At 44.3% G+C, this 22,812-nt stretch overlaps 1 protein-coding gene across 2 annotated transcripts in view; it reads right to left on the minus strand.

Moving 5' to 3' along the window:
• Nucleotides 1–15,584, minus strand: part of ARHGAP20 (Rho GTPase activating protein 20) — a 62,668-nt gene extending 47,084 nt beyond the window's left edge. For both annotated transcript variants that reach the window (XM_062020408.1, XM_062020407.1), the window contains exons 1-2: nucleotides 15,486–15,584; nucleotides 5,670–5,755 (exon numbers count right to left, since the gene is read on the minus strand). In XM_062020408.1, coding sequence (XP_061876392.1) covers nucleotides 5,670–5,755; nucleotides 15,486–15,584 — 185 coding nt within the window. The remainder of the gene's footprint in view (nucleotides 1–5,669; nucleotides 5,756–15,485) is intronic.
• Between the last annotated feature and the right edge of the window lie 7,228 nt (nucleotides 15,585–22,812).

Consider the following 22,812-nt stretch of genomic DNA (forward strand, 5'->3'; position numbering starts at 1 on the left):
GCTTTATGGAAAAAGCTGTGAAATATCACAAGTCAAGATAAAATGAACAGGGCCTGTCCTTAATTCCTGACATTAGGAAACTCTGTTTAGTGGGATTTGTGCTTCAGCTGGGTGGGTGCCATCCCTGCTCCACACTCCAACAATGCTGTAATAGTCCCCAGGGGACTGTGTGAGAGCAACACCTGCCTCCAACGTAATGGCTGAGGGCCACCTGCCCATAAAGGCCTTGTCCTGTGACAGACAGTAAATAAAATGGCTGTGGGTAAATAAAATTGTGTTAATGGGATGGCAGGCGTTCCCTCTCAATACCCCAGTACCACACCAAGGTGCTGAGCCTCACCAATCAAATGTGCCTCATGGAGATTATTTTGCTAGGCAAAATTATTTGCTACCATGGAAACACGTGAAGAATGAGAAAAAATATTACAACCAAAATAACTACTTAACAAGTCAGTTACTTGCAATGAACTTTTATTCCCTTTCTCCCTGAAATCAGATTTGCCTGAAAGACCGCATACTCATCTTCTCTATGAAAAAGAGACAGTTAAGGCCTTCTGGCAATTTACATTCATTAATAGTCTCTATTTTTGTCTTCATCTAGTCACATAGCTTGGATCATCCACATACCTTCTGACTAAAACCCTGAAAACACAATGTCCAAGACTTTGGGAACACTCTGTATTTGACTAGCGCCAAGTGGAATCTATTACTAGATTACACATATGATCTTCGTTATCTGGGATATTTAGCATTTGGCATGGGACCCCTGGAAGAAGACAAGCCAGAACCACTTACTGTGCACTGGGAGAAGGAAAAGCAGCATCTCCATGAATGACACAACACTGCTTCCATGTACAGAAGAGTAAAAGCCATCTTGGAAACATGAAATCCCTAGTTTTTAACTTCTTCAGTCATAAACGCCATACAATAAAATTGGTGGGGTGAGACTTTTTAGATACTTCCTTTTTAGGTTCTTTAAAGATTTGTTCATAAAACTATTTTAAAATTCTGCTTTAAAAAAAAAAAACAGCCTTTGCTTCTAGCTTACACCAAATAACATGGTGAACATGTTTCATGCTGTAATAAAGAGTAGTTTCATTATTGACACTTTAACACCTTTAATGTGCAGAGACACATATCTATAAATGGTCACGCAGACTCAGAAATTTTGAAATTATATTGATGTTGCAGCATGTAAAAAGATTACTTTAAAAGATGTGATGAGTTGTGCATTGCAAACAGAATCTGACAGCAATCACAGCACAGAATTTGAAATATCCAACACAGAACAGAAACTCGGTAGCTCAGGCTTCATCACAGGTGACAATTGTTTTGAGGGATAGTTGAACAAAGGCTGAAAAGTTATCTTAAAACAAGCCTTTATTATTCTATGTCAATTATTTTGAGATGACAATATATGACGCTTAAATCCAGGCCTCAAACACGTCTGTTCCAAGCCCAGTGTCGCACTGAAGTATATCATTAAGTTGTGCAGTTTTCATTAAAGGATACCAAGAAAAAGTAAGAGGAAAATTACAACTGCAGAACAGGTCCAGGGCCACATATAACTTTGCTGATTTCATACACATTAATGGAGTTAACAATCATTTATTTTTCCTGCATCTGAGTATCAGCCAAGAAAAATATAAAGAGCTTACTTTTCCAGCCTATTTGTAGAAAAACTTTGCTCAAAGTGCTTCCAAAGAGGACATCTGATGCTGTGAAATAGTCCGGACATCTGATGCTGTGAAATAGTCCTGACATGCCTATTTATCACTATTTTGTGAGCAAAGAAAAACTGTTCAGGAAAAAAAAAAACAAAACCCAAAGAGAAGCAAGAAAAGGAGGCAACAAATAGCCTGTGTGTTTTGTTCTCTTGAAAGTAAGTGCCCCAAATCCACTACAATATCTGGAGAATGGAGCCAGTCTCTTCTCAATGATGGCCACTGATAGGACAAGGGGTTGAAACATAAGAGTACAAGCTGAAACATAAGAGGTTCCAGAGAAACACAAGGAAAAAATTCTTCACTGTGAGAGTGATAGAGCATTGGAGCAGGCTGGCCAGATGGGCTGTGGACTCTCCTTCTCTGGGGACATTCAAGGCCAACCTAGATGAGTTCCTGTGTGACCTACTCTAGATGGTCTTGCTCTGGCAAGGGAGTTGGACTAGATCTTTCAAGGTCCCTTCCAATCCTTAAGATTCTGAGACTCTGTGACTCTTTACTACGTTCCTCTGCTGCCCGCAGTTGCGGCAGATTGAGGCAAGGATTGCAGTGTGGTTGTACATCTGTGTACCATCGTGCCATACAGCCATCCCAGAATTCTTCTGTAGGCCAAATACTTTGCAATTATTTTTATATGACTGACGTGGCAGGGCAAGATTTGTAAGGAAGGCTTAACTTTCGTTAAACCAAATTATATTGCTGAAGAAAAAGACGACAAGCATTTCAGTCCACAGGACATTCAGATTTGCCTCTTTTCCAAGACTGAAGAAGAGGACCACTGCACAAATAAGTGCCTGCTTTTTCCTGCTAGATCGTCTTGCTCTCACTCACATCCTCACGTCATCACAGCTACACCACTGCCATTAAAAGAACCTTGATCCTCTGAATGCTTAATAGCCGTGGCCAGATGTCACAATGGTTACTTTGAATAAAAGTCATTAATAAACTTTAAAATGCCCTAAAGTAAGTCTGTCTGAAGTGAGTGCCACCACACTTTTTGAAAGCACCCTGTATATAAACATGGACACCTGACATATAAAGTGGTATAAAAATACAAACTGACTTGTGCTTCTAAGTATTTCCTGCCCTTTTAAACTTTGCACTTGTTCATTAATTTCAACAAATATTGAGGTGAGCCAGCTGCTGAGGTGAGAGGATTCATATAAATCCCTCACAGATGTTTGCTAACTTCAGATAGGAGCTTTATTATCTACGAGTCATTAATCAACCATTAACAAGTAAGTGTTACAGAGTCCCACTATTAAGGTTCACTGCCAGAGGAGAATAATGGATTTTGCAGGCTGGCTGTGTCTACAAGAAGGGGAACTAAGAGCTGAGACAGGTTTGAAATAAAACATTTGGAGGAGATTAGAAAACATGAAAAGTCATTTTGTTGCTCTTCAGTTTGCTTTAAGAAAAAGCACTTCACAAGAGTTAAGCATTTACACAACAAACCGAGTGGAAAGTTCAAAGTCATCCATCAGTTTAGCAATGAAGAGGAATGTGTTTTGCACAGCCAAACAAGGAAGTCAGGCACAGGTGAGAATTACTGCTCCCGTGAACAATAATAAACCATCCAAAGTGTTGCCCTCTAACTGACAGACTATGAAGGGTGGTGAGGCACTGGAACAGGTTGCCCAGAGAAGTTGTGGATACCACCTGTCTGAAAGTGTTCAAGGACAGGTTGGATGGGACTTTGAGACATATGGGACAGTGGAAGGTGCCCCTGCTCATGGCAGGGGGGGTGGAACTAGATTGTCAAGATTCCTTCCACCCAAATCATTCTATGAAGCTAAATTCATATGCTCTGGCTCCAGAGTCATCAGACTTCACCTGATAGCTCTCATTAAGGCCACAGACTTCAGTTCAAAACAAAGAGGAGCAGCTAAATTGTTGCATACCAAAGACGGAGGACAGACATGGCTGAGACAGCATCCATCAGCTGCGAAAGAGGCAGGGTCCATTGGGTGGGCAAAGCCTCACCTTCGCTGCAGAACAAGGCAATGTTTGCCCCTCTTCAGTCCTGTCTACCACAAAGTGTCTGCCAACTGGCCTTACAAAAAAATCCTTCCACACATCAGATCTGGAAATAATTCTGGGTCAGGCTATGGAACTTAAGACATATTTACACATAAGGAAGCATAAAATTCTTAGGTGAAAATGAACATGCTGAGTAGTATCTCACTCAGTGTCTCCCCATCTGTATCCATTTCCTGATGGATACAGGGCAGTCCATAAAACAAACAAGAAAATAAAAGTGGAATTGAAGAAAAATGTTACTGCCTGAAGCCCAGCAGGTTAAGTGACTGAAGACTGAAATATTAGCACTAAATATAGTTCACTCTCTTAATATCAAGGAGAAAGACTTAAGACGGCTTGAAGAGACTTTATAGAGACTTAAAGGTATAAACTGCCCGAAACTGTGAAGTCCAAAGAGCTGAGAGATACCATCTCTTGTCCCCTGTAGTCTCCAGTTATTGCTATTCCCCATAGTAACGGTCCATCTCTAATTTCATAGCCTCAGTTATGAACATGTCATTTATGCCAAAAAGCTGGTATAACAATTGAACATAGCTGCAAATACAATGAAGTTATAATAGTAAATAAAGAATAAACATGGTAGTACAAACAATCTAAAGAAATTCAGTATTCTCTTGAAGGGGTTACAAAATACCCATTAATCTTAAAGATCTGGAAATAAAGTCAGAGAGAAGCCACAGAAGAAATTATACAGACAGAACTAGAACACACATTGCTGCCTCTCAGTCCTAAGCTCAGGCCACTAGACTACACAAAAAGGCGCAAACGCCTTTAGGAATTCATTTCTAAGTTTCCTCTTTTGTGTCATGGCCAGCAAAAAGACCTGCAAGTAGTTTCAACTTATTTTCATTTCCTATTTTGCAACTCTGATGTTTTCACAGAATGCTTTCACAGGTTTCTGAAATACTGTGGAATTCTCTATGATGACAAATATGAAACCAGGTATTAGCTAGATCAAACACAAAAACCTTTCCAAAGTTCACATGCTCATTACTTAACATACCACAGAGTAGGAAAAAATATTCCTTACAAAGCCATACTTAAATTTCCCTCAATAATGTTTCTTCATAAAAAGCTCTACACAGCTGGAAGCATTAACAGCCTACCAGATGGTTCACTTCTCAATAAACACGTTTTGTAAGTTTAAAGTCTAATGAACTGTAGTGCAGGAAGACAAAAGTTATGCATGCAGAGTGGTTCAAATGGCAGGTCAGGGCTGGGGCTGGACAGGGGACTAGTTTCATAGAAACTCCCGTTTCTGTGGTAGCTTTATGTTGGAGGAAGGAGGGAGAAGGAATGGCTGATCCCGGCAGAAGATGAAGACAAAAAATGCTGAACTCTTCACAGCTACACACCCCCACACAAGTGCTAATGCTGGATGGGAAAAGGCTGTGACCACCACATCCTGGCCCACAACATTGTTCCAAACCAGCAGGTGCTTCCAGAGCCCCAGAGAGCCTGTACCACATAGCAGAACACAACAGAAACTTAGCTCAGCTTAGATTATACAATCCCACAACAACCACTCCTCGGTTCTGCCTGGCATTGCAGAAGGCAAATGTAGGAACCATTTGTCTTCTTTGGCCTATGCCATCTCACCAGCAGGCAATCACAGTCAGCCACAAATTAATTAGAACTGAGCAGCCCAACTGTTGCATGCTCAATTACAAATTGGGGAGCAGCTCTGCTTTCCCAGTTGGGTATAAACAGCTTGGTGTGGCAGCACTGGGGAGAGATCAGTGACCCCCTCTAGGAGATCAGACCTATCACTGCTCTTCAGTTGTGTAGCTACCAGGCAGCCTGGATCATGTTTGACAACATGGTGTGGACAATAGCTCACAAACATTTCAAGTTTTGGGCTGAGAAACTGCAAAATGGTACCATGAGAAAAACTCAGTGACTCACCTTGAGACCGAGCGAGATCTGTTAAGTGCTTTGACAAAGATCAAAGATGGTGCAGACTGGCGTCTTTGAGCCAAACTCTTCATTTTCTGATTGGAAAGAGAAACAAGATGAAATCAAAGGTGAGATTTGGAACAACAATTGCATGCATACTGACTCGTCACAGACAGACTCCAATTTCAGCAAAGGGGAAAAAGGATCAGTTATTGAGCATCATCAGCAACCCTGGAGGAGGAAAAGGGTGGTAAGATATCACATACTGAGAAAAATAAGAACATGATCAGAAAGCCAGAGATAAAGAAAAACTGATATCTCTTCACAGATATCTCAGGCTCACTGCATACATGAAATAAACACTTAGAGCTTGTCCTCAACCACTTTTTGTCCCCTAAAAATCTATTGTGCTTTAAATTTATCAAATACTCATATGGTGAATCAAATTTAAAATGCTTCAAAAATTTCTGCATCAGGTCTCATAGTGACCATAAATTAAGGTTTAGATTCTACCCACTTAGCTTCATGTGATACATTGGGCTACCTCTTTTTTTCCAAATCTTTAGAGATGGGGGCATTTTCCTTCCCTAGTAATCTAGCTGGAGCATTAAGTCAGTAGTCAAAAATGCCATTTATTTTATTCCTGATTATGTATGGGGTGAAATAGGAATGTGAGAGGCAGTTCTTAGTACAGAACTAGGAAGGGAATGGTAAAAAGGAGACCCTCAAAGACAGAGAATGGAGCAGGAAAAAATAAAGACAAAGCATAATGAAGAGATGAAAATGTCAGTAGCTATAAAGGGAACACAGTGAAGTTGATGAAACACAGTGAGCAAATAAAACAGCAGTTTTCCCCAGAAGTAGAAATTTTCAAAAGCACCTTCAGGAGACAAAAATACATTTCCCTGCACTCAAATGTATTCACCACTGTATCCTCTCCCTCATGCAGCCAGAAACAGGACTGTCCTGGCCCTAACTTTGGAGCTGCTCTCTAGAACCGGTTGTGCAGCCTTCTGCCAAGGTGCATGACCTCTCCTCTCACTGACCCCTCAGCAGAAGGGTGGCTGTTACCTTATTTAGCTCAAATATTTTTTCAGAATAAACTGGTGAACAAAAGGACAGGGGTTGAAGTCCTACTGAGACTCCGACAGGACAGTATCTAATGCTGGAGCAGTATCCTACACCAGCTTGGTAACTGTTGAGAGGCCACAAACAGGTGAACCTTTGACAGTCAGGGAGCTCAGTTCCCAGCTAAAGGCAAAGCAAGACTTTCTTCATGATTATACTAAAAATAACCAATGACTACTAGGAATGGCCATGTTAGGGAACAACTGATTCTCCTGACAATGTATGTGCTGGATGTGGCACTCATCTTGTTTGGGCAGGTGCACAGTGTGTTCCCCTCAGAGAAATTGAACTCTACAGCACTCTATGTGCTTTACTTGCTTTTGACAAGTGCATTTCTTTTACTCATTGCAGTGCATTTGTTACTGTGCCATTTTTTTGGTCCCCCCTTTATTTGTGTAGTGCTTCCTTGTTTGTTTTGTCAGTTACAGCTATGGTGCAGCAATTGTTATAAATTCAACTCTGTGTTTTCAATTCACCTCTAAAAACTATCCCGTTCTCCCTCTTTCTTTCATCAAAAAATAACCCTCTGATGATGATAAATTAAGGCTGGGAACATTCATCTGTCTTCTATCGCATCAGAAAACAATAGGTTACTAACAACATAGATTCACATTTTTCTAGTTTTGAGGAAAAAAAGAAGAAAACGAAAGAAAATACTTTTCTAATTTGTTTTAGTGAATGAAATCAAGTTCATCTTACTGACAGTGAACCTGCAGTTGGACTAGATGATTTTTCGAGGTCCCTTCCAGTTTTTGAGATTGTGTGATTCTGAGAAGCTGTTAGCATTTTTAAAAATAATGTATCTACAAATATGAAGGCAAAAACAGATCTGTGTAACAATGCAGGCTACCATCCTACAGAAGACAAGCCACAGATTTCACACAACTAGCAGATTCTGTAGGAGTTTATATAAAGCATCAGATCCCAATTGGAAATTTACTGCAAGTCTAATTATTGGGCAGGTGGTTTTCAGGGGGTGGATAGAACTACAGCATCTCAGCTCCTGCAAATACAGTGGAGGTTTGGTTATGTTTTCAAAGAGATCTTAAATCCTTTGGCTCCTCAAGTCTGAAAAAGAAGCCATTGAAAAAATGCAGTTTTAAAATCTTTCTCAATTATGTCAATTTTTTTCATGCTTGTTTTAGCAGCACTGAACAGTGCCTGTGGCAACGAGATATCAGTCTTGACTTAAGTATCGGAGGACCAAGCTAAAGATTAGAACTGCAGCAAGTTTAGTAAGAGCTCAAATGACTGGCAGAGAGTCACAGAATAATTTAGGTTGGAGGGAATTCCCAGGAGATCCCTGGTCCAGCCTGTCTAGAGCTGCTGAGAGTAGGGCCCATTTGAGCAGGCTGCTCCAGACCACCTCCAGTCCAGGACTGTGTTATCTCTGAGGATGAGATTCCACAGTCCCTCCAGGCAGTCTCTTCATACAGCTATTAAACAAAGCTTACAAAAAAAAAGTCTTAAAATGCAAAAAGATCACGGAGGCGATTTGGAAAAGGAAATTTTTCACAGCAAAAGCGAAGTGAGTCAAGTCAGTTGTATGCAAACAGAAACATTACACAGAGACACTGACTACAAACAGGAAGGGGCTTTTTGGTTTTGCTTTAACACGTACAGAGATTGGGAAGAGAAAATAAGTGACTATCACGATGACTTGAATTGATTTACTTTGAGAAGAAAGAGGACAAATTATTTTTTGGCTAAGTTAGACTCAGATGCCTGCTGTCCTCAGCTTCACTGCGTTTACATGTGCAAAGATATCACCCTGGCAATGCAGAGCAGAGGAGCTACATCCTGGACAGCTGTAGCGAGAGCAGATGTTTGGGAGCAAAAGGAGGCGCAATGACCAATTATCTAAGTGTGGGACACAGAGGAACATTTCTCAACATGTGTCCCACATCATAACCTCCCATTTTCTCAAGTAAATATTAGAAAGGTCAACACAGAGGGAAACCTTCATACTTGCGGGCTGAGTCACACCCATGTGAAATGTATCGTAAAATCAGTATCCATAATGAATGTTTACAATGTGCCAGATGCAAAGATGATAATGTTGTATCAGTCAGGACCAACTAGAGTTATTTTTGCCATCTTCCTATGCAAAAGCTTGAGTTCCCACCCCCGTCCCCTCCAGTTCAGGCTTAACTTCATGCTTTCTGCATTTCTGGTAGTGGTTGTCTCAACTGCTTTTTTAACAGAAACAAAAAGTTTGGGTTTTCAATTGTTGCACTGGTGGTATCCTTTAGTGTTTGGTTAGTTCCTCATCTGGTATAAAGAGACATAGGGCTATAGATTTCAAAAGAATGAATTTACGCTAGATAATGATCAGACCTGCAGTTTGAAACACTGCTTTGTAAACTACGATGGTAGGTTTGTGAGCAGATCAGCCAAACATGCTGAGGACAGTGACCTTGCAAAGCATCACTGAAAATATGCTGTCTCGCCTCAGGAATGAGAACCCCTATGGATTACAGTGAAACTTTCACCAGTATCTCAGAAGTCATCGGCTGGAGGAAAAGTCTATTACTGACTGCCAGTATTCAACTAGTTTTGCCTTGCAGCTGAAGGGGATACTGGTATTATATGGAATTTAGATAAACTAATACATTGCCAAGTTACCATATTAATCCCCATTCTGTAAAAAAAAACCAAAGTAACACACAGCAACATCTGCATGATGTCCCCAAAAAAACTGGAAATGAAGATAAAGCACTCTCTTGTACTTTGTGTATATCACTTGACTATATCAAGCTTAGAAGGAGAATGGCAGGGCATGAATTAATTTAAAGAAATATATATAAAAAAAAGGATACTATTTCTTTTGTGATGTCAAATAAGTAACAGATATCCATCATTTATAGTATTCTACAAGTAGAGAAGTGTACAAAGAACAGATCCTTCACTGCAGCTACTGCAAAGGTGTAGGTCAGAGCATGAGGGCTAACACGGTGGTTGTGTGCTGGGACTCCCCAGGAGCACACTGCCCATGCTGCTGGGTCATGGTGCCTGACCAACACGGTGGTCAGAGAAATGCAGAAGGGTTCTTCTCACCCAGCCTCAGACCTGCACACCTGAGCTGTTCTCTCTGCACTACTTTCACAGTCAACAGAGAGAAAAGGACACAGTTCACCGTGTCCTTGAAGGGCTGTTTTTCTCCACTGAGTGTAAAAGAAAACTAAGGCGACCAAGAAAATTGAGTTAATCAGCTCAATCCTCTCCCTTTTATCTGAGCAAAGGACAGGGAATAGGCAAGTTTGTGAGCCCAGTAACACTAGGAAGAATTGTCTTCTCAGAGAGTGGTTTGAGCTTAGGATGGGGAAATGCCATTACCTGATGTCTATTTCAGAGATTCATATATGAAATAGTGGAAAAATGTATTTGGTTCCAGACTGACAGGTGAATGTAGCAAAAATGCCTCCTCAGCAATGTGCAGACACCCTTGTAAAAGCCTCCCCAGAGATGAAAGGATTTCAGGCTCCTGATTTACAAGCTGGCTCCAGAACTGGGTCAAGGCTGGAATTTCTGCCTGGGTCATTTAACCGAGTGACAGGGACAACACTTCAATGTGCCAGTACCTTGAGCTGAGGATTGTACTCTAGTGGCTCAGGTCTCTCTCTGCTTCATTTTTCTAATAAAAATAAGTCTGATTTTAACAAACTCTACTTTCTGAGAGTATCTACATTAATAACCATGAGGAATTTCACCCATTCAACCTCTGTTCTCGTGTTGTCTGAGCAACAAAACCTATCCGTGGCACACATTTCTGGTTTAGACAAACATAAACCAAAGCACAGAACACAAAACGTCCAAGGCTAAGTTCAACTAACTGCCCAACAATCAAAAAATCAAGACAGCCTCCAGCACCTTGCACTTAATTTTCCAGGACCACTGGGCATCACTCTTTCCCCAGTGTCACCGGGCTACTTAAGAGAGGCAATAAATGATTTTTTTTCCTACATGCTGTAACCCAATATTTTTTAGACTTACAGTACGTGGTTGTCTAAAAACACCAGAAATAACAAGAATCTCTTATACTTTGGTAAAGCAAGAAATGCCCTTATAACATTCCTGAGCCCTTATAAAGAGGGTGAGAAGATGACTGCATTTAAACTGCTGGCTCAGGCAGCAGAGATGTCTAGGTCCCACGGAGAGCTCATTTACCATGAAGGCAGAGCAGGTGACAAAACTATGTGCTTTTGTTTATACTGGCAGAGTACTTGTACTTACAAGGATTTTCCTAAAAAGAAAGCCATTTTTGGATGGATAATAGAGGGGAAAACAATTGCAGGGGCACAAAAGGAAAGAGCTATCAACATGGTGGGAGCACATCATCATTGAACAGCAGCTGCTGGACAGCACAACAAAGATGGATACTAAAGGCCATCTCAGAGTAGAAAGAAAAATGGATCAAAGAATCTAGGAGCAAAAGATGTTCTACCAAATGCTTCCCTAGGATACGAATCTTTGGAAGCACTGATATGGATGTGTTCAAAAGATGTCACTCATCTACCTCAAAAGACGCCGATGTGGAAGACTACTAAATATGTGGAGGAGGTGAGCACTGAATTGTTTCAGACTGCTAATGCTAGCTTGTAATTAAAGCAGGCTCAGGAGCCACATCCATTTCAAATCAGTAAGTTACCACATGCCTGACAAGGTGATTTTAACCTAAGGACCAACTACGTGGATTAATATATTAAAATAGGGGCTTTTTCAGTTCTCATCAGAGATAAAATTGCTAAAGGATATAGCTGTGGGATGACAGGAATTGTCCATCACTTCATTAAACAGTGCCAGAAGTGTTCCTGGACAGTCAAGATTCCCAGCACTAGCAGATGTTATTTTGGAAGCAACCATCAGATCACAGTAAAGAGGACAGAGACTTTCAGGAAGAAGAAATCTCTGCTTAATGACTTTTATGTTAAAACACACATATATAAGAGCATGAGATCAGGGTATCATCAAATATCATGGAAAATACATACTTGATTCATTTTTGCAGAGTAAGACAAGATTATGTATGACTACCTTTACTCTTCCAATGCCTTTAATTTGCCTTTTTATTAATTTAGTATGCTGTTGGAGAAAACTATAACTCTTCTTTCCCTGCCAGTAAATTGTTGCTGCATTTGTGATCAGAATCATAAAAACTCCATATTTTTATGGTGATGGGATACTATATTTCAAGTCTCAAACCATAAATACTATCTTGCTTAGTGTGCAAAACAGTTACTCTTTTGCAGAAATTGTACACATAAATACTAAAAATAGCTGAGCCTCCAAAACATTGTAAGTAGTTACTTGAAATCTTAAAGGAGGCAGCAAAAAAATCCTGAGAGTGACTCCTTGTGTTACCAAATACTGTCTTGTGTAAAATATTCAGGGTTCATTGGAATCTAGCCCCTCTAAGAAGAGAGGAGTGAAACACCAGGAACTTATAAATATGGTTAAATGACCGCAGCTGCTACTGCTGACACAGTTACGCTGGCATAAAAGACATCTCTGCTGCATAGTTTGTTTTGACAAATTTGTAGAAATAAGCTCTATCAGTATAATCACTCTTACTCATGTTACTTCAATCCACTTCAGAGTTGCATCAATTTACTGGTATTGGTTACTAAATTAAACAGCCAGTATAAAACTACTCTGTAGGTCAACCACGCATAGTCCAGTGTCTCCAGTAAGTCCAGTAAAAGAGGGAATCCAGTCCAGAATTTTCCAAAAGTATTAATGAAAACACTGCACTTCAATGTTACCTTTTAGCGGGGTGTCTTGAATGTCTTGTAAGCATTTCACAGGGAGGACCTCCCTGTGTCTGTGAGGTAGGTTAGCAGTTCAAACCACTTTGCTTGTCAAGAAAAGAAAAGGAAATGTTTCCAGGAAAAACAGTTAAAACAGTCACACAAAACACATTAAAAAAAGTCCTGGACATTTGCTGTATCCTGGTCTATGATGTCATCAAGCATGTGATCCTTCAGCTTTGTTTTGACAGCCAAGTGGAAGATGAAGCAGCAGTTCACACAACTATAGAACAATACAGAAAATCTCAGCTAATTTGAGAAAGGTACAGGCACAAGAATAAAAAGGGAGAAAGGTTCAGTTGTCACTTGGCATCCCATCTTTGGGGATATTTGTGCCAGGAACTAAAATAGGTGGTTTTAAATATAGACTTGCAACAAAATGGTTCAACTTGACATGCTGTGTCACCCGCATCAAAACTGTTTTCTGGCCAACACGTTCTTCCATTTAACTATATGTAACGAGTACAAGCAGTGGCGTCTCTCGGGTAGTAGGAAACACTTTCTGTAGTATACAAAAAAATATGATGCTTTGGCACCAAGTGGAAGACAAAACAAAGGTTATATAGATTCCACAGGATCTAAGCAGTAAGCAAATATCTGAACTGTCACTGAGATCAGCTTCAGGCAAAATCAGAACTAGCCTCCCGCTGCACATGCATAAAGGTAGGAATCTTCTATAGACAGTCACAAAGAGATGGCGTGCTAGTAGCCTCAAGGGAGTATGACGACCATGGACAAGCAGCTGAGAGGCTGGCTGGATGTTGGTGGCTGCCTGTGCTGGCTGTGTGTGGTGTACAAAGCTGCCATATGCTGCATGGCCCAGCCAGGGTCTCAAGCTGCTACTCCGCAGGAGGATTTCCATCTGTACCCCCACCGCATGTGCCTCCACGCTGAGGAATTCCAAAAGGGCTGCCAAGATCCGTAAAAAGCAATATCCCCGCTCTCCTGTCAGCGCTGGCAAAAACAAGGTCTGCGTTCCTTTGGCTGTGGGCTCTTCAGAGCAGGAATGGGAAACACAAGTGCTACCATTAATATTTGTCCTCAGAATGCTGCATCGTGAAGTAGAACTTGTAAGAAAAAACAAATTCATCTTCACAGGACTTGAGCGTCCCTTCTCATTTCAGGCAGGTGCCTGGCATCAGGGCTCTGTCAGGCTGGAAGGTACACAGTACTCTGTCTTTCACAGAATCACAGTCTTTGGCAAAAATGAGAGAAATGACACGAGAAAAATCAAAGCTGCACATTTAGCCATCTCAAATTAGACTGCAGTACTTGGAGAGGGTGAGTACCTACTCTATCACCTTGTCCAGCTAGGAAGCAGGAGGTACTCCACCACTTTGTGTAGGTGTTTCACACTCCCTGTTCAGAAACCAATCAGGTGTTAACTGCAGCAAAGTGTGGTAGAAATCTTGGCCAGATGCTCTCTAGGTAACCACTTCAACACTAGCAGCCGCTGCCATGAGAAGAGGTCCCAGGGCTGCAGTCAGGCTGGAGCACGATGTGCCTTGGTGGGACATGGCACACATGGACACAGTCCAAGGAAATGTTCAGCATCACTTCCCAGCCCAAAGAGACACTTCAGCAGGAGGACAGGGACCAGGACTCCTCTCTGCTCCACTGTGCCACAGTCAGTAAAGCCCCAACCACAGCTCAGCAGCAGGACTGGACACAAGCTCAGCCTCTACTATCACATATCTTAAATTCATGTCACCTGGTGGGTAGATTTAGTAAAGGACATTGTAACCTGGCCAGTCATTCTAATCCTTCCAGTCTGTTTTGCAGTTGATAGCATTGTGCACCTCTAAAGGCAAGGCAGTGCATAGATTTAAATGTCATTGTGAGGAAAAATTGGTAAGGCAGGAAGATATCAGCTCTACTTTGGGCAGAAAAACACTACAGCACTTGCTAAAAAAAAGAGAAAAAACATAGTTTCTGTTTTACACAGTGGGAAGAATGTGGTTATTACAGCTCGCTCATCACAGCTAAGGCAGAGAACAGATACACTTAGCTGTACTTGGCTGTACGCAGAAGTCAGCACTTCACACTTGATCATGTCAGATGCTGAAAAGCAATTCAAGACATCAAACAGATCTTAAAAACAGTTTTGAAGATGAGAAGATGCTCTTCTGCTATCAATAGTGAAATACTTAGAAAGCAAAAGATGCTTCTTCAGGAAGCTGTTCTTATATTTATCTCATAGAAAGCACGTGTGAGAGCAGCCAGCAAAGCCCCTCAGCTCTAGTAAACCCTTCCCTCACTCTCCCCAGACACACATGCAGCAGATTCCTCCTAGGTCTCCTGGAAAACCGTGCTGCAAATCTCCCCAGCTCCCTCTGATATCCACCCAGCAAAACCTCCAGACATTCATCTAGCAAAGCCCCCTTGTAGGTCTCCCAGGACATCCATGCAGCAAACCCCCTTATCTCCCCAGCACATCCATGCAGCAACACACACACACTAGGAAATCCACGGAGCAAAGCCTGCTAGCTCTACCGAATACCACAGAGCAAACCCTTCCCTAGCTCCCCAGGACAACGATGCAGCAGCCTTCCTCACCTGCCCTGGGCATCCGTGCAGCAAACCCCCTTGGGTCCCCGGGTTTATCCGCGCGGCAGAGCCCCTGAGCTCCGCCGGCAACGTCGCGCCCCCAGTTCCGCGGGTACCCCGTGCAGCGAGCCCTTCCCGGGCACATCCAGCCCCAGCTCCCCCAGCAGCTGCCTCTCCCTCGGCCGGCGGCGTGCCGCCCAGCCCGCTGCCCCAGGCCGGCGCGATGGGGCCGCGGAGAGCCCGCTGGGGCCGCGCTGACCCGCAGTAGCTCCGCGGGGTGCTCCGAGACCCGGCCAGGAGCCGAGGGGCGCTTTCCCGCGGGGTCTCCCGGGGGTGGCCTCACCTTCTTGCTGTCGGGGGCGGCGAAGACCCTGCTTTCGCCGCTCACCGAGGACGAGCGGCCCGGCCCGAGGTGCTCCTGTTGCGGGGACATCACTTCCATGCAGCCCCGCGCCGCCGCCCTCCCGCCGCGGGGCCGCCCGCGCCGCCGCCGCCGCCGCCCGCACCATGGACAGGGCGCGCCGCGCCCCCGCGGCCCCGCCCCCCGCGGCCCCGCCCCCGTCAGGCCCCGCCCCCGGCGCGCGGGCTGGCGCTCTGCTGCGCTCCGCGGGAAGGGGCGCGGCGGCGGGACCGCGCGCGCAGGCGCCGCCGCGGGAGAGCGTGGCGGGGAGCGCGTGTCGCGGGGCGGCGCAGGGGCGGCCGGGCGCGGAACGGCGAATGGTTGGGGGCCCGGGGCGGGAGGAAGAGGTTGGGGGGCCTCAGCATTGTGGAGCTGCTGTGCGGGCACAGGAGCGAGACGGATATCGCAGTGCCCCGGGTTTATCCTGCCCCACCAGCTCCCTGCAGAAGGCAGGTAAGTGCAAGACATGGTTTTCTCCAGAGCCCTCCTGAGGGATGAATCACAGAATCTTAACGGTTGGAAGGGACCTTGAAAGATCATCCAGTCCAACCCCCCTACCAGAACAGGACTACCCAGAGTAGGTCACACAGCAACTCATCCAGGTGGGTTTTGAATGTCTCCAGAGGAGACTCAACAGTGCATTTGGGCAGCCTGTTCCAGTGTTCTGTCACCCTCACAGTGAAGAAATTCTTCATTGACCATCATTGAGAAGTGACTGGCTCCGTCCTTCTGACACCCACCCTTTACATATTTGTAAACATTAACGAGGTCACCCCTTAGTTTCCTCCATGCTAAAGAGCCCCAGTTCCTTGAGGGATAAGGGAGATGCTCCACTCCATCATCTTTATGGCCCTGCACTGAACTCTCTCCAGCAGCTCCCTGTCTTGCTTGAACTGAGGGGCCTAGAACTGGACACAATATTCCAGATGGGGTCTCACAAGGGCAGAGCAGAGGTAAAGGAGAACCCCTTTCAACCTACTGCCCACAGCCCTTCTAATATACCCCAGGATGCCATTAGCCTTCTTGGCCACGAGGACACATTGCTAGCTCATGCTTATCCTGCTGTCCTCCAAGAAGCCCAGGTCCCTTTCCTCTACACTGCTCTTTTTAACAGTTCATTCCCCAACCTGTACTGGCACATGGGGTTCTTCTTTCCCAGATGGAGGACTCTACACTTGCCCTTGTTGAATTTCATTAGATTTCTCCTTGCCCAGCTCTCCAGCCTGTCCAGGTCTCATTGAATGGCAGCACAGCCTTCTGGTGTGTCAGCCACTACCCCCAGTTTAGTATCATCAGCAAACTTGCTGACAGTGCCCTCTATTGGTTTCCTTTTGACAAAAAAGCAGTGGGTGTGGATGCAGGTGTGTTGGTGGATGCAGGTATAGGGGATCCTGGCACAAGGGACAGACTGCACAGGCTCAGGGCAGCCCAGGTGAAGCTGAAGGGCTGCTGTTGTGCTCCAGAAAGTTCTTAAAAATGAGGAGGAACTACTAGTTAAAGTAATAGATGGCATTTGTGCAAGAAGAAATGGCTGTAAATAGGCTATAAATAAATTTCAACTGGATAAGGGAATAAAGTGTACAGATCATAAGAAGAGGTTGTGGAGGAACCCCACCACTCAGGAGCAAAAGGCTTAGTATGGACAACACTGGCAATTTGATATGGCAGCTGTGATTGCACGTTATCGTGTACCTTCATTAAATAACAGTGTCTTCAGTAGTAAGGGACTACTCATGGTCACCCAAGAGGTTCTTTCTAATCCTGTTTTTCTTCACTTTTTGAGGGACATTTTTATCTCCAGCCTTTGCAGATATCACTGGCTCTACATGCATTTTCTCCAATGTTGATAACAAAAAACCCCAACAGAAAAAGAGGGATCCTGCTAACTCATGTGCAGCTTTTCATATCCACTGGTTTCCTCTGCAAGAAGAGTTTTACATCCCTGGATAAACTGGATTGGGAATTGATCCAGCTTTAACAAGGCTACTTTTCATCTGGAGAACTCAGACTACTTCTCCTTCTGGAAGCAAGAATGTATGTGCTGTTTCTGTAACTTGGTGGCAGCTGCTCCTGCCATGTACAACTGAAATTGCAGTAAAGGATTAATTTGGTTCCATGTTATTTAGCTGCCTGGGCAGGTTACTTGGGCCCAGCATGTCCGTGTGATAGTGCTTCAGTGATCTCTTTGTTGAGATTGATGTGGGCACCTGCCCTCCTTTTGCACCCTCATTTCATCAAGTCTGTGGAACCATGTGCGTGTTAAGTAAAGGGAAGATGAAATATTAAAGCCTGGGATGCAATATGAGTGCTTCTGCCTAAAAGCAGAAGGGGTTTTCCGTATCTCACTGTTAACTCTTCTTCCCTACCCTGTGCCTTACCAGTTAAAATAAAAAGCCATTGACATCTATGACAAATGAGGGAAAGCTCTTGGATAACACCATGCCTTTGTGGCTGATCTCAGAAAACCCACTAGGCTGCCCCCGATGGCCTTGGGAAAGAGAAATGGGAGGTTATGACAGAGGTTTGAATGCATTATGTATATTAACCTGTCATGAGTTGCACCATTTCCTCTTCACTGAATTTGGAAGGTCTTTAATCTGAAGTTCTTGGTGTGGGCACTAATTTGCAGCCAGATGGCCATGCATCAGTAAGGCAAGCCAGCATACGAAACGCTGTCTGAATTTTTAAAGCATGAGTCTCGAAAAATCATGATGTCAGCTGGTTTTTGCACCTCTGGACCTTCGTTGCAGCCTACACATCAGGCTGTACAGCAAGTGCCCATCCCCACAGACTGTGCAGAACTTGTCCCAGTGCTCACGCAGGTGCTCCCACCCCTCCACTCCCTTCACATTGGTCATGTGTCTGTTTCCCCTCCTTCCACTATGGTGCTCGGTCCTGAGGGAGGTTAGCAGCAAGTGGGCAGAATCAGGGTCATAGGCTACCCCTGGCATGGTGCACGTGTCTGTAAAACTGGGAGGCGAGTCCCCAGTTATTACTGCACAGCACTCAACCCAGTGGGATGCCGTCCTCAGGCAGGTCACTGAACTTCTGGGAGAGGGCTAAGAAAAGATTTATCAGGATAGAAAGGAAATGGTTCAAAGTGTCTATTTGAAGCCCAGAATATATTTAGCAATTTGGCAGCCTCCTCCCCAGAAGCATTTGCAAGTGATGATATTCTTGGTGGCATTTTGGAAATGGAGCTATAAGTATATGATTATTTTGCAAAAGGAACATTGCATAAGCTTTCCAAAATGCTCTCACGTGCTCAGACGTTTCTTTACTACCACAGGCACGTTTCCTGCATTCTCCATTGAATACTGACTCTTTCATCTCACTGAGATAGATTAAAGTCTTCTAATTGATTAAAATCTTGCCTTGTAGGATTCCATTGGGGTCCATCTTATTCAATATCTTTATTGATGACCTGGATGAGGGGACAGAGTGTACCCTCAGCAAGTTCACCGATGACACCAAACTGGGAGAACTGGCTGATTCCCCAGAAGGTTGTGCTGCCATTCAGTGGGATCTCGACTGGCTTGAGAGATGGGCAGAGAGGAACCTCATGAGGTTCAACAAGGACAAGTGCAGAGTCCTGCATCTGGGAAGGAACAACCCCACACACCAGGACAGGCTGGGGGTCGAACTACTGAAGAGCAGCTCTGCAGAGAGAGACCTGGGAGTGCTGGTTGACAATAAACTAACCATGACCCAGCAATGTGCCCTCGTGGCCAAGAAGGCCAATGGCATCCTGGGATGCATCAAGAAGAGTGTGGCCAGCAGGTCGAGGGAAGTTCTCCTCCCCTTCTACTCTGCCCTGGTAAGGTTACATCTCAAGTCCTGTGTCCAGTTCTGGGCTCCGCAGTTTGAGAGAGACAGGGAACTGGAGACAGTCTAGTGGAGGGCTACCAAGACAATCAGGGGACTGGAACATCTCTCTGATGAGGAAGGGCTGTGGGACCTGGGTCTTTTTAACCTGGAGGACACTGAGGAGAGACCTTATAAATGCTTATAAATACCTAAAAGCTGGGTGTCATGAGGATGGGGCCAGTCTTTTTTCTGTAGTGCTCAGTGGCAAGACAAGGAGTAATGGGCACAAGCTGGAACACAGGAGTTCCACTTGAACACGAGGACACGCTTCTTTCCTGTGAGGTTGAGGGAGCCCTGGCACAGGCTGCCCAGAGAGGTTGTGGAATCAGCTTCCCTGGAAGGAGAAGCCAAGTGGACATGTTCCTGTGACCTGATGGAGGTGAACCTACTTTAGCAGTGGGTTGGACTAGATGATCTTTAGAGGTTCCTTCCAAGCCCTACCATTCTATGATTCTGTGAAGCTCTCTTCTCTGTGCAGCACAAATACATTTGCTTATGCAAACATACAGCTATCAAGTTTTTGTTAGCTGCAGTACTTCCCTGGTGCAACTTTTCCATACCTCCATTAGGGTTCAAAAAGTGGATGGGGAGTTTAGTACCAGAGATATGAGCTGGCAGGAGTGACTTGAAGGGAGCAGAGCTTCACAAGTCTTACTTCCCCTGGCTGTGGCATGGCCAATGGAGGCATGGAGGGAGCACATGGGGTACAGCAGCAACGTATGGGCATCCTGGAGCACTCTGCCTGTGAAAAGACCTCTGCTGTGAAAAGACCTGTGCTGGCAGCAAGCACATCCCCCGCCTTATGGTAGTGCTACTCAAAGGGTAAAAATAAATAAACTGACTAAGAACTGGCAAAACTGGGAAACAGGAAAAATAGTCCGTCCCAAAGGACTATTCAGAGCTTAACTGACAGTTCCCTTCTGGCAGATCAAGACTTTGTTTATTGATTTTAGTTTGGATTTTGAGAGGCCTCTGAGAATTAGTGGCGTGATTAAGGCTGGGGACAGGATGTGATTGCAGCCTGTGCAGCATCTCCAGTGCTGCCTCTGCCTGACTGTTACCTGCCTCTCTGCAGATTGCCAGTGGGAACACTACTGGCCCTCTCTCATTGCTTTTCCAGGGATGCAAAAGCTCCCACATGGGCTGGTATGGAGCCAGCCATGGGAAGGGGGCTGCTGCTGCCCAAACTACCCTGATCCCTGCCAGCCCGCAGCACAGAGCAGGCACTTCCTCACCTAACAGCAACGCCATCTGGGGTTTCACATCAGCCTGTGTCTTTCCAGCTTGTGTCGTTCTGAACAATGAAAAGCCGAGGTATAGAACTGCACCAAACCATCCTTAAACTGCCCCAACTACCATTGCCACAAGCTAAAATCCTGCTTGAGCCCTGCCCTCAAAAAAGATGTACAAGACTCAGAGAATAACATGTACGTTCATACAAAGATTTTATTTCTGTTGCCTTGGCCACAGTGTTGTGTGAAGGAAAATACTGGGGAGATAGAAGAGGGATTGGGACGGAGAAATACATGGGTAGTGTAGGAAAATCATGTTTGTGTATGAGAGAGAGGAGAATTATTCATGAGCAAATCCATCCAGATGGAAATATGACCCCAGTAAATCTGCCACATTATGGAAACCCACAGTGAACTGTTAGCAAACTCTAGATACACAGGCTGCAGCTACCTCCAGTTTTTATGAGCTTTCCAAACACATTAGGACTAGCAGACGTTCCCTTCCAAGAAAATCATGCTATCTGAGCAGCTATGTGAGGCTAGAAATAAGTGAGCTGTACTTGCACTGAATAAATGTGATTTTACCAAATCTGCCTCAAAAGAGTACATTTGCCTGAACACTGGTTTTATGAACCTTGCAAGTGTCTCATGCAATTAAAGCCATGCAGTAGATCTGAACTGGGAAATGCAGAGGCAGTTGTATTTCAATGAGATCTGATGCAACATCTTTCTGTTTCAATATCCCAATACCTAGAATGTCATGCTGCTCACGCATTGTGAGCAGCTAAAAATAAAGCCATACCCTAGACAGATTGGAACTACTCAGATGGAGAAAAGCTGAGCTGAAAGGAAAGGTGAGAGGAGGAGAACATGATGGAGGGAATGGATGCTGGAACTCAGCACAGGAGCTTTAGTGGCAGTATTTACCCTACATTGTGAATCCTTCATTGCTCATCTTCACAGCATTTGCCACTTCTCCTTGCCAAAAAGGTGGAGGGAAGCTGAGAGCATCCTCCCTGCCCTATGGTCTCAGAGGGTCTGGACAGAATAAAGCACAGGTACCAAGCCTTGCCCTTCTGTTTTGATAGCAGCTTGCTAACTGAATTGTTAAACACTGTGTGAGTAGTTGCTGAGTGGAAGTCATGAACATCCTGGGATTCAGGCCACAGCAGTTATTCATGCTTTGTGCAGATATGTTCACATTAACAGAAAATACCCTATTCTGTCACTTCCCATGCTCCAAACTTTGCAGGGCCTTTTGTGCCAGATGCTCTGCCTCAGAGGCTCTGTAAGTCCTGAGAAGCACCTCACCTGGGTAGTTCTGCCAAAGCTTGTCAAATAAAGATCTACCTACTCTTTCTATCCCAGGAACATGGGTTGGCCCCGTGTGAATGCGTAGTCTAAGTTTGCCAGACATGGTGTGTTTCCAGCAGCAGGGATGAGTGTGCATGTGGAATGGGGACCCCAGCAGACAGCTCCACTGTAGAAACGGGGACAGTGTAAGTACTGGGAGAGTCTAAGCATGGACTGTTCCACATGGTGTCACCACCATGGCCAGCTAGAGCCAGCCTCTCACGGCCACACCTACCACCTTGATATAAGGGGGATCTTAGCAACCATCCTACCAATGGTTCATATCCCTTTCAGCCATTACCTGTGCCATGTGAAATTCAGTCCAGCACATCAAACAAAGTTTGGCTTTGAAGGGCTGCATGCTTCCTGCATGCAAACATTGCTCTGATTTAATTAAGCTCGGTTTTATAACCAGTGTAGTTAAACCCGTATGACTCTTGTGAGCAAATGCAGCTGGTGTAAGCACCTCAGTGTGCATATGGCCTGATATCGACACCGCCCATAAGCGAGGGACAGTCAGATTTTCCTACCATTCAAATTTTCCTTGGTTGGTCTGTATCTTGCTTCCAATTTTAATGCATGATTTCCTTTGCTCACATTAATATGTTTGTAAAACCTCTTATTTTTGTTTTCTCTGTGCTGAAGATTCTCTTACGGTCATTGTCCAGGGTTCAACCTTTCAATTGCAGGTTGTGAGGTAAGATTGAGTCAGTAACTGGATATTCATCCATGAAAGACCTTGCACAGCAGCTAAGTATTAGACATGAAAGGATGGCATTTCATTTAAGATAAGGCCTAATCTCTTTGTGAGGAACATT

This window comes from Colius striatus, chromosome 1 (assembly GCF_028858725.1).
Source record: "Colius striatus isolate bColStr4 chromosome 1, bColStr4.1.hap1, whole genome shotgun sequence".
Lineage (NCBI taxonomy): Eukaryota > Metazoa > Chordata > Aves > Coliiformes > Coliidae > Colius > Colius striatus.